Source organism: Salvelinus fontinalis, chromosome 22, assembly GCF_029448725.1.
Source record: "Salvelinus fontinalis isolate EN_2023a chromosome 22, ASM2944872v1, whole genome shotgun sequence".
Taxonomy (NCBI): Eukaryota; Metazoa; Chordata; class Actinopteri; order Salmoniformes; family Salmonidae; genus Salvelinus; species Salvelinus fontinalis.
This window is the reverse complement of record NC_074686.1, coordinates 33,582,216-33,595,483: the sequence shown is the minus strand read 5'-3', so window position 1 is coordinate 33,595,483 and position 13,268 is coordinate 33,582,216. Positions and strand designations below refer to the sequence as shown.

Below are 13,268 nucleotides of genomic sequence, written 5' to 3'. Positions count from 1 at the left end.
ACAAGTGCCTGGAATAGGACCTGCACCGCTTCCTGTGTGAAGTATGGTCATACTCTACGGATGTTTTAGAGCATGAACCTGCAGTCACTGCTTTGATGTTTGCAGAGAATGACAGGGGTGTTGTCCAGGTTCACGCCAAGGTTCTTTGTACTCTGGGATGGAGAGTCTTGGAGCGGGCAAGTCTTCCCCGGTAGGAACAGCAGCTACGCCTTGTCAAGGTTGAGCTTGAGCCGACATCTAAGCAGAGATGCCTGTTGCCATTTGGGTGTCAGAAGGGGGGGAAGGAGAAAAGTAGTTGAGTGTCATCCACATAGCAATGTTAGGAGACACCATGTGAGGATATAATGGGGCCGAGTGACTTGGTGTAAAGAGAGAAGAGGAGAGGGCCTAGAACTAAGCCCTGAGGGACACCAGTAGTGAGAGTACGTGGTGCAGAAACAGATCCTCTCCACGTCACCTGGTAGGAGCAGCATACCATTTAGGATGCTATCCAAGAGTGTTCAGAGCCTGAGACTCCCAGTCCTGAGAGGGTAGACAGGAGGATCTGATGGTTCATGTGGCGAAGGCAGCAGATAGATCTATGAGGATGAGAACATTTTGGCTCAGCTGCCCGCAGCCCTGTTCTGTAAACTCTCAATGGGTCCCTCAGCCACGGAGCAGGAGGGGAGGGCCGAGCCGTCCAGGAGGAAAGGAGACAGTGAGAGTCAAAGGATGCGGAAAGGGAGGAGAATGGGGTCGAAGAGGCAGAATCAGGAGGGAGAAGAATTTAGCAGAAGGGAGAGATGATAGGATAGAAGGAGTAGTGAGGAGTAGTGGGAGAGAGAATGACGATTGCGATGGTGCATGACCCTCTGGGTAGCTTCTGAGTGGCTAGGGTTGGAGGACAAGGAGACCTGGAGGGGGGTTGCAGTGAGATTAGTAGGCGAGCAACCTCTCGTAAAGATAAGGCCAAGCGTATGGCCTGCCTTGTGAGTGGGAAAGGACTGGGAAAAGGGGAGGTCAAAAGAGGCAAGAAGGGGAAGGAAAGATTTGGAAATAAATTAATTCAAGGCAGATGTCAGGAGGTTGAAGTTGCCAAGTACGAAGAACAGTGAGCCATCATCAGGAAATGAGCTTATCAAGGTATCAAGCTCATTGAGGAACTCTCCAAGGGCACCTGGTGGACGATATATGATGCTAATGTTAAGCTTGAGTGGACAAGTGACAGTGATAACATGGGATTAAAATGAGGAGATGGACAGGTGAGAGAGGGAGAAAATAGAAAATCTCCACTTAAGAGAAATTAGTAGCCCTGTGCCACCACTGCGACGACCAGATGCTCTCAGACTATGAAAGAAAACGTAGTCAGATGGAGAGAGTAGCTGGAGAAGCAGTGTTCTCTGGGGTGGTCCATGTCCCCGTCAGGGCCAAAATGTCAAGGGACTGAAGGGTAGCATAGGGTGAGATGAACTCAGCATTCTTGACCACAGATCGGCAGTTTCAAACACTACTAGGAGCCTCATTTATAAATAATGCGTCGGCACAAATCTAAAAAATGATATTGCCACATGCGCCAAATACAACAGGTGTAGACCTTACAGTGAAATGCTTACTTACAAGCCCTTAACCAACAATGCAGTTTTAAGAAAAAATGTGTGTTAAGTAAAAAATAGACAAGTTTAAAAAAATAACAGAAACATACGTTTTCTAATAAAAAATTATGCGAAAAAACACACACAATAGCACAATTGGTTAGGGAACCGTAAAATGGCAGCCATCTCCTCCGGTGCCATTATCCATCTGTGCGTAAACCATGAGTGGGATCATTTTGAGTGTATGTAAATTTATGCACAGCCATGACAAGTGGTGGAATAAGGGAACTGCTTGACAAGCATAGCATGGGGAAAATATATGTTGAAGGGAGGGGGTACTGTCACGTCTACTCCCGCTCCCCCTCTCTGGCGCTCGACGTCGCCAGTTTACTCATTATTACGCACACCTGCCACCATCGTTACGCGCACCTGCGCCTCATGAGACTCATCTGGACTACATCACCTTCCTGATTACCTCCCCTATATCTGTCAGTCCCTTTGGTTCTTTCCACACGTGTTATTGATTCTGTTTCTGTGGTTCATGTCTGTACGCTACTCGTGTTTCTTGTTTTGTTCCATGTTCCGTTATTTGTTACATGTACTCCCTGTACTTGCTTCCTGAGTCTTAGCGTACACGTTACAGGCTGGGCCACTCAAAGACATTCAGAGACTTGTCCCGAAGATACTCCTGCGTTGTCTTGGCTGTGTGCTTAGGGTCGTTGTCCTGTTGGAAGGTGAACCTTCGGCCCAGTCTGAGGTCCTGAGTGCTCTGGAGCAGATTTTCATCAAGGATCTCTCTGTACTTTGCTCCATTCATCTTTCCCTCGATCCTGACTAGTCTTCCAGTCCTTACCGCTGAAAAACATCTCCACAGCATGATGCTGCCACCACCATGCTTCACCGTAGGGATGGTATTGGCCAGGTGATGAGCGGTGCCTGGTTTCCTCCAGATGTGATGCTTGGCATTCAGGCCATAGAGTTCAATCTTGGTTTCATCAGACCAGAGAATCTTGTTTCTCATGGTCTGAGAGTCCTTTCGGTGCCATTTGGAAACTCCAAGTGGGCTGTCATGTTCCTTTTACTGAGGAGTGGCTTCCGTCTGGCCACTGTACCATAAAGGCTCCCGAGTGGCGCAGCGGTCTAAGACACTGCATCTCAGTGCTTGAGGCGTCACCCTGGTTCAAATCTAAAGTCCCATAGGGCGGTGCACAATTGGCCCAGCGTCATCTGGGTTTGGCTCGTGTGAGCTGTCATTGTAAATAAGAATTTGTTCTTAACTGACTTGCCTAGTTAAATAAAGGCTACATTTTTTGTATTCTGACGCCTTCACTTTTTCCACATTTTGTTATGTTACAGCCTTATTCTAAAATGTATTAAATAAAATAAAAATTGTCATCAATCTACACACAATACCCCACAATGACAACGCAAAAACAGTTTTTTGAATGTTTTGAATTTTTTCCCACAAAAATACATTATTTACACGGTGTAGGGTGCCGTCTTTCGGATGGGACGTTAAACGGGTGTCCTGACTCTCTGAGGTCATTAAAGATCCCATGGCACTTATCGTAAGAGTAGGGGTGTTAACCCCGGTGTCCTGGCTAAATTCCCAATCTGGCCCTCAAACCATCATGGTCACCTAATAATCCCCAGTTTACAATTGGCTCATTCATCCCCCTCCTCCCCCCTGTAACTATTCCCCAGGTCGTTGCTGCAAATGAGAACGTGTTCTCAGTCAACTTACCTGGTAAAATAACGGTAAAACAAACATGAGTATTCAGACACTTTGCTATGAGACTCGAAATTGAGGTCAGGTGCATCCTGTCACATCATGATTACCCTTTAGATGTTTCTACAACTTGATTGGAGTCCACCTGTGATAAATTCAATTGATTGGACATGATTTGGAAAGGTACACATCTGTCTATATAAGGTCCCACTGTTGACAGTGCATGTCAAAGAAAAATCAAGCCATGAGGTTGAAGGAATTGTCCGTAGAGCTCCGAGACAGGATTGAGTTGAGGCACAGATCTGTGGAAGGGTACTAAAACATTTCTGCAGCATTGAATGTCCCCAAGAACACAGTGGCCTCCATCATTCTTAAATAGAAGAAGTTTGGATCCACCAAGACTCCTCCTAGAGCTGGCCGCCCGGCCAAAACTGAGCAATCGGGGGAGGGGAGGTGACCAAAAACCTCAATGGTCACTCTGACAGAGGTCCAGAGTTCCTCTTTGGAGATGGGAGAACCTTCCAGAAGGACAACCATCTCTGCAGCACTCCACCAATCAGGCCTTTACATGTTTGAATGTTTTCTTTTAAATTGAACCTTTATTTAACTAGGCAAGTCAGTTAAGAACAAATTCTTATTTACAATGATGGCCTACCGGGGAACAGTGGGTTAACTGCCTTGTTCAGGGGCAGAACGACAGATTTTTACCTTGTCAGCTCGGGGATTCAATCCAGCAACCTTTTGGTTACTAGCCCAACACTCTAACCACTAGGCTATCTGCCACCAGTATGAGTGCACTATATCTTGACATGCTAGCAATATCATATAATTTGACCACATCAGTGCATTTGTTACAATAATAATCCATATCAAGTACAATAATTTGTTAAATAAAAGGCATATCTGAAAGTCAAACCATTGTTGACATACTATAAAAGACTGAGGTAATGGGAAATCGAAAAAGGGATGTCTGATCTTGCTCTGTTGGAAGATTTGGCCCATGCTGCATTCCGCAGAGGGAACAGATTGTCTCATCAGATATCGTTTCCCAAAACCAATCTCATAGGATTTTTGCAAAGATTTGAGACCTACTTTAAAAAGGAAACACATGCCATTCCGGTGCACAACCATGTGCTATCCATCTTGGGGTTTTTGGCAACGGGCACTTTTCAACAGGAGCTTGCCGATCGGCATCTCACAGCCCTTGATGAGCCAAAACAAACAGTAACATACCATTTCAATACAAGATTGCACAACAAGTTGAAGTCAAGAGGGGTTTCTTTGACATGATGCCATCAATGAATTCCCAAATACGAATAGAGAAATAGACGGCACCCACATCGACATAAAAGAACCATCCCAAAAGGATTTCAACTATGTGAACAGAAAAGTCTTCCCCTCTAAATGTACAGGTGACAGGTTAAGTGATGATCAAAAGATGCTACTGAATGCGGTGGCCAGGTGGAACTCACAACTCGTTCATTCTGCAGAACAATAGTTGGCCTATATGCCTACAGGAGGGAGCTGTTGAGGATGGATGGCTTATTGGTCAGTGTTGTCTAATCATTTGAAGTAACTTCAATTGTCCTAATAGTCCTCTCTTTGTAGCTATGTTTCTCTTTTTACTGGTCAAGTCACAACTGAGCGAACCAAATAAAACATTTTGGTTGTACTCAACCTCTGACACTAGCATCTCTATTTCAGTCTCAGAAACATGTTTTTTAATTAGGTGTCCTGTTGTATGTCATGGTACGGCATTGTATATTCCCCATGGGTTGAAGGGATGAATTGACCATATAAGGTTAATTAGGGGCGTTTCGAAATGCAAATCGCCAAGATTCTGCATGAGCACTGAGGCTGAGAACAATTGATATTCATCAATGGTTATCTCCTACCGGTGTGTGTAACTCTCATAGGAGTGTTTGATAAAGTACACTTTTTCTATGCATACAGACATTATAAATTCTGTTCGTAAGTAGTATTTTAGAATAGTTTCTACGCAATATTGATAAATGAAGCCCCAGTTATTCCAAATGTTGTGCGCGCAGGGTACACTAAATTAAAAGAGTTGCAGCCAAGGGGTGGGGAGTGTCTGTTAAGCCTAAAGGGAGAGGAACGAACAGGTATAGAAAACGCACACATGGCTGCAAAAGAGAAAAATTAGATCATCAGAAAATAACTAGGTAAGATACTCAAGTGAGACAGTGGTGTGAAGCCCTCCTCTCCTTCCTTTCTCAAACAACTCCTCAGAACAACTCCTCAGATCAACTCCTCAGAACAACTCCTCAGAACAACTCCTCAGAACAACTCCTCAGAACAACTCCTCAGAACAACTCCTCAGAACAACTCCTCAGAACAACTCCTCAGAACCATCTTTGTTTTGGAGATGGCCTTAGTTTTGCGACGAGACCGCCGTTGACAGCCGAGGAAACAAGGGAGACTGAAGTACTAACACCATTTGACCATTGCCTTGCAGAGGTGAAGAGCACACCTCCCTGTACTAATTGCTGATTGCTTCGGAGAGGAGAAACCACCCTCCCCTCCAATACAGCCACTGATTACCAAGATAACAACAGTTGCAAATTGCCCTGCCCCTTAATCCTTCTTGATGTGTCAACAATCATCTGCAAGTTAATAGCAGTCAGCAGTTCACACACCAAGAAGGCTACTGGGAAGACAGGCAGCACTTAAAGTAGATGACCCTAGCTAGCAAAAAGACAAACGAAGACTACCTATAGAATGATGATGATTATGATGATGAGCATGGTGATGGTGGATATTTCTGATGAAGAAGACATTTGCATATAAGAACAAAAAAAAGCTATGAAACACCTTACCATGGTGTACGTTACTGTTCACAAATATCACGAGCAAGCTAGAAAACAGGCTTGATGCTGAGAATAGAGTCTAACCCTGTTGTGTTTACAAGGGTTCATATTTGTGTGGCTATTATTTCATTGTGTGTGCGTGCGTCCATTATATTTGTGCGTGCATGTGCATATGCATGCTTCCATCCATGTTTCTATCTGTGCTTCCTTGTGTGTGTGTGTGTGTATGTGTGTGTGTGTGTGTGTGTGTGTTTCTGACCGTTCTGGAGTCCTATGGTGTCTACACAGCGGGACCTGTAAACACAAGCAGTCCTTCCTCCGTTCCATGTCCCTAATGAGCCTTAAAACGCTACAACTTTCCCCCACCAACAGATCTGTGTTTACGTTGTTAGGACTGATAAATGGCAAAACTGTACGGCAAATTGCCATGATTTGTCTGGGAAAAGAGAAACACATTTGCTGCATGGCTTGCCTCTAATTGTGAATTAAAAAGAAAGGCAGCAAATATCAAATGACATAAAAGTGAAGAGCAGCATGTAGTCACAGACAACAGTGTTTTCCTTCTGTCCTGGGGTTCTGTTGCATCATAAACAGTCTATTAGATAGAATACATCTATCTAGCGCACATTGTACTAAATCATCAATCCATTCTAGACGTATCAGTAAACACGAGTACATTATACAGTGTTCAGAGCTACGCTGGTGGACCACCACTAGATAAAGGAGATGGTTACACACAGAACACAAAGAACACACGGAACACATGGAACACACGGAACACATGGAACACATGGAACTCACGGAACACGGAACACACAGAAGGGAAGGGGAGAGTTATTTCTCATTGCTATTTCGGTAGCTCCTCCTTATTAAGTCAAGACATGGAAAAGAGCTCCCGCGTCTTGTAACATGAATGAACTTTAGGAATATTTTCGCCAGGGGAAAAGCAGTGAGAGGGAGGAAGGGGGTAGAGAAGGGCTTGAGGGCTCTTGCCGGGAATGAACTTTATTCATATTTTTGTCAGGGGATAAATATAATATGGAGTGAGAGGGAGGAAGAGGAGGAGTGCGAGGAAGGGTTCCTGCCAGAATGCGCTGGCATTAAGAATTCAAGCCTTATTGTAACATTTGGGGTCAAGTCATGCCCAGGCTTCAGAGAGAACAGTGAAATATCAGGCTTTCACGCCCATAAATCATTTGTCTCGCCCTCGGGAGGGAGAGAGAGAGAGAGAGAGAGAGAGAGAGAGAGAGAGAGAGGGAGAAAAAGATTAAGAAATGAGATAGATAGAGAGAGAGAGGGAGGGAGGGGGAGAGAGAGAGATTAAGAAATTAGATAGATAGAGAGAGATGGGGAGAGAGAGGGACAGGGGAGGAGAAGGAGAGGAGAGGAGACTTTGCTGGCTGCAGCCTAATGATATTGAAGCAAAGTGAAGGAGATATTGTATCCCAGAGATAAGGCCATGAGTCTTATTACTCGTCAGACTGTGTTTCAGCACCGGGGACGACGTGTTAATCAATTAATGTGTGAAGCCACTGTGTCATTCCATGACACGTTTTCATATTTCACTCCCCAGGCTCTGTCACACACATAGACACGCACACACACACATAGAGTCGTGAATGCACACACACACACACACACACACACACACACACACACACACACACACACACACACACACACATGCATGGACTCACACACATCTACACACACACACATGCAAACAGAGGAAGGCTGAGAGAGCTGAAAAGAGCTGACAAGGGCTAATCTGATATGTCGCTCTTTGAAAGGGCATCAGTGATCAGTCTGAACCAGGGAACGTGTTGGTTTGATGTATGCTGCTTAAACGAAACCTTTCATAGGGATTCAAGAGTTGACGCGTGTGTGTACATCACAGCCTTTGTTTGATAGCAACATCAAAGGTGATATCAAACTGGCCTTTAAATTGAAGCACTCCTATTCCTAGCTAGCCTGACCCCTCACGCTGAATACTCCCGCTGCTCTATTCCTAGCTAGCCTGACCCCTCACGCTGAATACTCCCGCTGCTCTATTCCTAGCTAGCCTGACCCCTCACGCTGAATACTCCCTCTGATCTATTCCCAGCTAGCTTGACCCCTCACACTGAATACTCCCGCTGCCCTATTCCTAGCTAGCCTGACCCCTCACGCTGAACACTCCCTCTGATCTATTCCCAGCTAGCTTGACCCCTCACACTGAATACTCCCGCTGCCCTATTCCTAGCTAGCCTGACCCCTCACGCTGAATACTCTCGCTGCTCTATTCCTAGCTAGCCTGACCCCTCACGCTGAATACTCCCGCTGCTCTATTCCTAGGTAGCCTGACCCCTCACGCTGAATACTCCCGCTGCTCTATTCCTAGGTAGCATGACCCCTCACGCTGAATACTCCCGCTGCTCTATTCCTAGCTAGCCTGACCCCTCACGCTGAATACTCCCGCTGATCTTTTCCTAGCTAGCTTGACTCCTCACGCTTGAAGCCCAAGGACTTTGGGCTTCAAGCGTGAGTGTGTGTGTGTGTGTGTGTGTGTATGTGTTGTGTTGTGTTGTGTTTCTCTACTCCTGCGCCTATTGGAAATGCAGGTGCACTCAGTTGTCTCTCTACTCTAACACAGGTGGGCAGCATGGTGGCGTTCCAGTGCCAGCTGGGTCACCTGCTCCAGGGCTCCACCACCCGGCTCTGCCAGGCGGACCTTACCTGGAGCGGCTCCCAGCCAGAGTGTATCCGTGAGTCACATCACACCCCCTACTGCCGTGGTTCTGATGATGTCACGGGTATTGTCACAGCCGTTATTGTGACTGGGTCATAGAGGGACAGTATAGTGAGGGGGTGGTTCTCAAACCTCTCCTGGGGACCCTCAGACATTTTCACAATTTGTTGTAGCCCTGAACTAACTCACCTAGTTGACTAGTTGAATCAGGAGTGCTAGCTGTGGAATCGATCAAATACATGGAACGGTCCCCAGAAGAGGTTTGAGAACCACCCCACACTGTCCCTCTGTGATGCCTAGTCACAACAACTGCTGTAGCTATACCCTCTGACGCCCATGATGACATCATCATAGGAAAATCCCGCATTATATAATTGCATTTATATGGTCATCCCATTCTAGGATTATATTTCTATGATAAACCCATTCTAGGATTCTAGTTCTATGGTCAACCCATTCTAGGATCATATTTTTATGGTCCTGCCATTCTAGGATTCTATTTCTATGGTCAACCCATTATAGGATTGTATATATCGTCAACCCGTTCTATGATTCTATTTCTATGGTCAGCCCATTCTAGGATTATGTTTCTATGGTCAACCTATTCTAGGATTCTGTTTCTATAGTCAGTCCATCCCCGACTCTAGCTAGGGTCCTCCATGATATCCGTCACTTCTGGCCATTCTCACTGACATCACTCTGACCGTGACATGTCACTCTGACCACATCACCGTGTTCATCTGTAAAATAAACACATCTTAGGAACCACTGACAATTTTTTACAAATTAGCCACAAAGAGTAAGAAGAGGGAGAGAGAGAGAGGGAGACGTGATGTGGTCCTAACTACACTAGTTTGTCATCGTTCTGCCGTACTGACGCGCAGAAAGTGTGGCTTGTACTGTATATCTTTGAGGATTACACAGTACATCTGTTATGTCAGGCACAGGAGTCTTGCGGGTGATTACATGCAGGTGTTTTGAAAAAAGTTTTGCTTGCATAAGAGCAGTTGGCTGTTTCCTAGGTAACAAGGATCTTAGAAGGATCATGGCACAACTATCTCCGTTAGCGCCTGCTACCGAACCAAAGGGCTTCATTACTTTTTCAATGATAAAGTAGCGCACTCTGCCAAGCTTCAAGGTCATATTTAATAACTGCCACTTTGAAAATTAATTCACATTATTGGAAACAGCAAGGATCATTTTCTACTCTCACCGTCACAGCAGGTGAGCTGATATATCAGAGGGGAAGGATGATTCTCATGAAGAGATAATCTTTATGGAGGTAGACTCAGAGACCTAGCCTAGCGGGAGAGACCCTAACCTTCACATCGGCTCTCTCCCAAATGCCCCCCATCCCCCGTACAGGGCACTACTTTTGATCAGGGACCATAGGAGAATGTAGTTCACAATATAGGGGATAGGGTGCCGTTTGGAGGCAACCATCCATACGAATCGTCAGTCAGCCCCCCTCAGGGTAGTCTTATCCACTCAGCTACCTCTATGGGGATAGGGTGAGGCAGGGTGTGGCAGGTTAAAGTGGGGTGTGATGGGGGGGTATAGAGGGGATGGTGGTGGTGGTCTCTTTTTGTCTCTCTCTCTCTCTCTCTCTCTCTCTCTCTCTCTCTCTCTCTCTCTCTCTCTCACTCACTCACCCCCTCACTCACTCACTCACTCACTCACTCACTCACTCACTCACTCACTCACTCACTCACCTATCCCAGGAGTGTTAATGTCCCCATCCAGGCAGGGAGGAGAGAAAGACAAACCCTGGTCTTATCTCCCCATACAGCCGGTCTCCATCCCTCTCCACTCACACATGCACGTCACTCCCACGTCACACCATGGCAAAGCACCCACCCCCATCACCCTCTCCATCTAGCAGTATAACGATATAGCACAGTAGTAGTATAAGGATATAGCACTTAGTAGTAGTATGAGAAAATGGTGTTAAAATATGATTTATATACACTAATTAAGTATAGGCTTACCGCAATATTAATGTATTGTATGAGAAAATTATTGGAATACAGATATAATTTCCAGTCAAATGGAAGAAGAAATGCCAGGGTGGCAGTGGATGCACACTCTCTGTCTGCCCAGCCATGGGAAGATACAATCAAAGGCCCCAGCTAGCACATTTGGTTCCTTGGAAGTTGTGGGAACGTACGTTTTTGGTTTCCGATTAGGTTCTAGGAACGAAGCCATAAGTTTCCTGACTGGTAAAACTGAATGTCCTGAGAACGAATGTGAAAACGTACATTTTTAGGTTGCAGGGTGTTTCTGAGAATGTTGTATTATTACTTTGGCACGGCGTCAGTGAGATTTAAACCTATGATCTTCTGTTCTCTGTCCATGGAATTAGTCCACTGCGCCACCAGGATGGAGGCTAGCATGCCATGTTTTTACATGTTAGTCTATTCAAACAGACCCCCATTTCAAAGGAAACAAGCACTCATTAAGATCAGGTGTTGCCAGTTAGTGGACTTGGCCAACACACCTGAACACACTTAACAAGATAGAAGATAGAGTTTTGTTAATGCTGAGAACTGAACGATGTGAGAACATAACAATGTGAGAACATGAATTAAATAGAACCACAAAGAAACCTGTGGGAAACGTTAGGCTGAAGTTCTGAAATTCCCACAGAAGAACGCTGTATCTTAACGTTCTCTGAACTATTTGAGAACATTCCCAATGTCAAACCAGTTCGAGAACGTTCATAGAACATTACTAAAATTGAAATGAAATGTAACCATGTTTGAACTTTTAGGGAAAATTCTGTTAAATTAATGAAATACGATTTTTTTTTGTTTTTTTTGTCAAGTTCCTAAAATGTGCTGAGAATGTTCCAAAACCAAGTAACTATTCTGCACCATTCCCAGAAAGTTGTGGGAAGGTTGTATGCAAAATAGCCATAGTAAACCACACTCTCACCAAGCTCTAAGAAACATATCGTCCTCAGAACATTATGTGCTAGCTGGGTGAACTCCCTTAAACCAGTTTGTTTCATGGCTGACTTAGAGAGCATTGACAGATGGCTACCAATGTCAGATTGCTGTTCACTCCAAGCATCTTTACTCATAACTACATTTCACTCTTTCTGTAATTAGCCTATATTCTGCCAATTGTGTGAAGAAATGTCAACACCCAGTGTCACACAAATGTCATTGATATAGTACAATATGTGTAGGATTACTCACAGTGTGTAATGTAATATTCAGTAACTATACATAGCCCTTTTCATATTGGAATAAACAAAAAAAGAATACTTAAGTCTCACCATAACCTCCAACAGCTATCACACTGCCCCAAAATATCCCCCCACCTCCTGTACTGTTAATCATCAAGAGACCCATCAACAGACACACACACACGCATTCACATATACACACACATACATACACACACATACACACACACATACACACACACACACACACACACACACACACACACACACACATACACACACACACACACACACACACACACACACACACACACATACACACACACGCATACACACACACACATACACTCATACACACACACACACACATACACACACACACACATACACACACACACATACACACACACACACATACACACACACACACACACACACACACACACACGCATTCACATATACACACACATACATACACACACACACACATACACACATATACACACACACACACACACACATACACACACACGCATACACACACACACACACACACACACACACACACACACACACACACACACACACACACACACACACACCCGCATACACATACACACACACACACACACACATACACACACACAAAAAATACACCAAAATAAAAGAGAATTGGTGGGTCAGTTGGAGCATTGCTCCCTCCACATACCTAATCCCAGCCCCTTTTGATCAAAGATGGATGAAAGTGGTTCACTGGCTTAGCTGAGTGACTGAGAATCTCCTGCTGTTTGATCTTCCATGGGTTGGTGGGTTGGGGCAGTGACAGGTAAACACACACACACACTGTACACACACACACACACACACACTTCTCTTTCACTCTGTGCAGACTGCCACAGCACATCAGTGCATATCTGACCCTTTCTGGGTTGCTCAACTCAACTCCAGGCCATCTCTGTAGACTGTGTAGAATGCAACCATCCATCCCTGAGAAAGTAACCAGTCGTATTCACACACACAGTGCAGCAGTAGGAGGTGTCTTTGTGTTTAGAGTGTTCTGTTTGTCTAAGGTTCTGGGTAGCCAGTGAATCAGTGCAGACTTGGTGTAAGCACATCTAGTCACTTGCAGGATACAAAAAGTGAAGTCAGGAAGGAAAGACATATACCAGCCAGTGACTTTGCAAAATAATGAAAAGAAAATTCAATAGAACTTTGATGGAGG

The 13,268-nt window shown here is 44.9% G+C and overlaps 1 protein-coding gene across 5 annotated transcripts in view; it reads left to right on the top strand.

The window, feature by feature from the left end:
- The window catches only part of LOC129820230 (CUB and sushi domain-containing protein 3-like), an 805,004-nt gene that overhangs the window by 776,721 nt on the left and 15,015 nt on the right, over nt 1–13,268 (top strand). For all 5 annotated transcript variants that reach the window (XM_055877256.1, XM_055877257.1, XM_055877255.1 and 2 more), the window contains one exon: nt 8,761–8,872. In XM_055877256.1, the coding sequence (XP_055733231.1) occupies nt 8,761–8,872 (112 nt within the window). The remainder of the gene's footprint in view (nt 1–8,760; nt 8,873–13,268) is intronic.